Genomic DNA, 4,118 nt, shown 5'->3' on the forward strand with positions numbered 1-4,118 from the left:
TTCTATTGTTTTTTTTTTTTAACAAAATCAATTAATATGGAAAATTCAGATATAAAGATAGCAAAGCGAAGGAATTCTTCATAATGTAGCAATAACGTCATCTCTTATCAGTTATGTCGAATAGCTTGTTACTGCTTGTATTTCTTTCGATCACAGAAATTGTTCATGAAACGTTAATTAATGCTGTGTCGAGATGTATTTCAGGATTGCATTACATAAACAGAATTCACTTCGTGCAGATCTTATAAAAACAGGTTCATTGGAATCATACAATAAACTGCTCAATTTTCAAATTCAACGGAAAAAAACTCAACGTAAAATCGGATTAGATTTCGGTTTAGCTTCAAGGCCAAGAACGATAAGCGAAACTGATGAAATACTAAAGAACTATATGGATGTAAGTGATATTAATATGGTGTTTTCGTGTAAATTTGATTTATTCTTTTCTTTTTTTAATGAATTTTTTTCAAAAAAGTGCAATTTTAAATTTATTGATTATATCACTAGTTGTTATCAAAAAAATTCAAACGTTAATTCAAGTTTGAAAATTTCTAAAAGCATATTATGGAAATTAATAATTTAACTTGCTGTTTCAATTATATCCAAATAAATAAATTTAAACATTCCAAGAAGTTAGCAATTTACTAATTAATATTCATCAATGTTGATTTGAAATGAGATTAATTTGTCAGGCTCAGTATTATGGTCAAATTTCGATTGGTACACCAGCCCAGAATTTCAGTGTTGTTTTTGATGCTGGTTCATCAAATCTTTGGATACCATTCGTAAAATGTCGTTTTTCGAATATTGCTTGTTGTAAGCTTAATCTTTTCGCTAGCCTCATTAATCAAAACTCTTATTGTGGCTGTGTTTCCAAAGCACAGAAATTGGCAATTAATTTGCATATTTTGCATGATATTCGGCAATTCTAATGAATCAGTTTTTATATATTATCAAATATTTATCACATCTTCATAACAATGTCTGTATGGCTCTAACTGCTCATAAAACAATAGAATCACTTATCGAATGAATATACACTCACTCATCTGAATTGTGTTTATGAAACGGTCAATCAACAATAAAAATCAATTATTTTTCTCGGAAAGATTTTCCGCAACTGGATTTTCTCCACCAAATTTCCCAAAACCAACAATTGCGTATACAGGACCGACATATAAACGAAATTCCGTTTCAACTTGATAATCAACTTTAGTGATCGATTCAAATGAATCATCCGTTTTTATATATCATTAAATATTTATCACATCTTTATAGTTCTAACTGCTGACAAAATAACTGAATCACTTATCGAAATTCATCCGAACTGTGCCTACGAAACAGTGAATCACTAATAAAAGTCATCTTCCGTAGCTGGATTTTCTTCACCAAATTTCCGAAAACCAACAATTGCATATACAGGACCGTCATGGAAACGAAATTGCGTTTCAACTTGATAGTCAACTCCAGTCATCGATGATTCATCAAGTAGGCGTAATGTACTCAACGGAATGTCTGGGAATGTGTTACTGTAAAGAGAAAATGATATCTATAGTCTAATCAGATCAGAGAAAAGACAAGGCTAGCCGAATCGTTTATCCTGTCCACTTTTGCTGTGACATTCTCGCAATACACCAATATGTGATTCTGGAAACTGATCATAAATGTTTCGTTGAATATTCTAAATACCCTACCTGAATATCTCTTCGCTATCTTCTGGCTCAGTGCCATTGACCACAGTAAAATGAAAGGCTATCACTTGATGACTGTTAAGGAAGAGCAATTCCTTCTGCAGAAAAAGGATAATACAATTAGCAAAGTTATAAGGAGCATATTTTCGATAAATATCGACAAAACTTGAAGTCACGTTAAAAACGCAGTCAAACCTCAAAAGTATGAAGAATTAGCAAGCTTTTAATGAGAAAATGACTTCATTACATTAACGATTACGAATAAGCTGAAGTAAGTTAAAAAACAATTAAAGCGAATAAACAAGTCAAACCTTCCAGTCCTCAAACTTTATTTTCAATATTTCGCTGTTATTTTTATTTACGACAAGGGTTGATGCGTTTATATCAGAGCCGTAGAATATTAACACTCTGCCATCCCCCAGAAAAGTACTGAAACTGAGACATTTGTTTTCAATATTAAAATATTCTAAATCTGTCCATAATTATCATAGCATTCGTCCTATTTCGGAAACCCTAAGAAAGATATTCTTATTCAACACCGGAATTGATGTTGGTCTTATCAAACACATTCTGTGGATGAATATTATCGTAATCAACTCCTTTCGGTGTCACTCCATTCTAAGTTGATCTGTTAGCCAAGAAACAATCAAATCTGACTTAGCCCTCTTTCGATTATCGGGTTGAGCAACAACGCAAATTGGCACGTTAACTTCCTTTCGAATTATTTTGGTTACATTTAGTGCCTCGCTTTTATCGCATTCATGAGTATATTTGAAATCGTTACTAATCACAATGACCAACTTCGCTGGATCCTAAGATTCATGATTATTTTATCAGGTTTCGAAGGTCATACTTCTAATAAGCTCTAGAAATGAAATCCTATGCAGAATTCACTTCGCTAATAAACATAATACTTGGGGATGTTACATACTGATGCATTAAGCTTTAATTAACTAACTTTATGGTATTTCAGGCGACTGACATATGTCTTTTCATCTCCTACCCAATCACTGAAAAAACTGTTGCAGTTAAAGGTAAACATGACAATGAACAATATACCCATTGAATATTAAATATTCGGTAGAGTTCTGCGTTGATCTTTTGGGGCAGAATCAATTACATTCTTGATATATTGGTTCAAATCTAATCCTAATTGCATTCCCTAATTAAATTGTTTGCACTATTATGCTTTCTGCTTACAATTCTTAGTATATTTAGACAAAGAGAGATTTTATTATCACCCAAGTATCACTTCATTATCATTACTATTCAAATATTTTATGACCATTCGACTATCACATTTAGTCGGCGCAAAGTTTAGAATGGAAATGACGGCTATATTTGTACCAAAAACGATTAAATCTCAACACTGGATCACTTCGACATAATTTGACAATGATTACAGTTTCCTTCTATCAATATAAAAGAAGACCAACCTAATGTACGTATCCCAAAAACCACTGTTCTTGTTTGCATTTGTACACAAACCGTATGGGAAAATTACTCCGTTTACTGGACTTCCTTCTATTTCATCGGGGAATGGTTTACATGCTGAAATCACATATTTAGAGCTATTTGTTTATTTAATAGTAGTTTAATGTCATTCTTTAATTAATTACAGTAAGGTATATGAAGCAAAAATTCATTAAAATTTTCCAACTATGTGCAAATTCCTTGCGTATTTTTAGATGATCTTGCTGAGACGTGAATATCAGCACTGAACAACCGCAATCCGTGGAAATCATATTGATCGGTTTTTTTCCACCAAACAAAATCGCTTCAAATGGTCTCCAATTATGTTCTGTGAAGGATACGCTGTGCTAAAGTTTGAATTTGCATCATTTCGTCATCAAATTTTCGTCTCTTAAAGTTCTTTCTGATTTTTAATAAAGTATAATTCTTGACAGGAACAAAGAATGAAACATGCCTTAAAATCGGTCATCCGAGATACGAGTTCCAAAGCTTTTTTTAAATATGGCGGGGCTATTTTACCATCCCGGTAATGCAGTATTCTATATCGACGGTTTAACTCGTAGTTTGCATATTCAGACATCTCCGGGATCTCCCTACGAAATGATATGAAAAAATAATCCATTGCTATTACCAATTAATTCATTATAACTTGTTAACTCATTTCAGTATCCTTTATCTCCTACAATTACTGAAATCACAAAATTTGGCGGATATGATTTTTCGATCTCAGGGAATATCTGCAGCGTGATAATATATATATATATATATATAAAGTAAAAGAAAAATGCTAACTTGCTGAGATATTTTAATTCGTTTTTGGATAAGCAACCAAAAATTAGATCTCCCTCCTCTCTGAAAACGAGGGGTACTGTATCGCTGAGATGCCGAAATTTCATTTCAATCTTTCCATTTTTGTGAGCGCTGGGTCCTTCCTCATCTGTTCCTCCTGAAATT

At 32.5% G+C, this 4,118-nt stretch overlaps 2 protein-coding genes across 2 annotated transcripts; one reads left to right on the forward strand and one right to left on the reverse strand.

Annotated features, from left to right (window-relative positions):
• Nucleotides 1–113: 113 nt before the first annotated feature.
• On the forward strand, nucleotides 114–932 carry LOAG_13198 (hypothetical protein; the record flags this gene model as incomplete). The annotated part of the gene is made up of 3 exons (XM_003148709.1): nucleotides 114–172; nucleotides 205–397; nucleotides 693–932. 3 exons carry the CDS (start codon nucleotides 114–116, stop codon nucleotides 930–932), a joined length of 492 nt encoding a protein of 163 aa, XP_003148757.1.
• Nucleotides 933–1,351: 419 nt separating this feature from the next.
• Nucleotides 1,352–3,242, reverse strand: LOAG_13199 (hypothetical protein; the record flags this gene model as incomplete). The annotated part of the gene is made up of 6 exons (XM_003148710.1): nucleotides 1,352–1,529; nucleotides 1,695–1,789; nucleotides 2,003–2,120; nucleotides 2,349–2,503; nucleotides 2,650–2,701; nucleotides 3,128–3,242. Coding segments are annotated over 6 exons (713 nt in total), but the record flags the coding sequence as incomplete, so codon positions are not given.
• Between the last annotated feature and the right edge of the window lie 876 nt (nucleotides 3,243–4,118).

This window comes from Loa loa, assembly GCF_000183805.2.
Source record: "Loa loa unplaced genomic scaffold supercont3.917, whole genome shotgun sequence".
NCBI classification, from domain to species: domain Eukaryota; kingdom Metazoa; phylum Nematoda; class Chromadorea; order Rhabditida; family Onchocercidae; genus Loa; species Loa loa.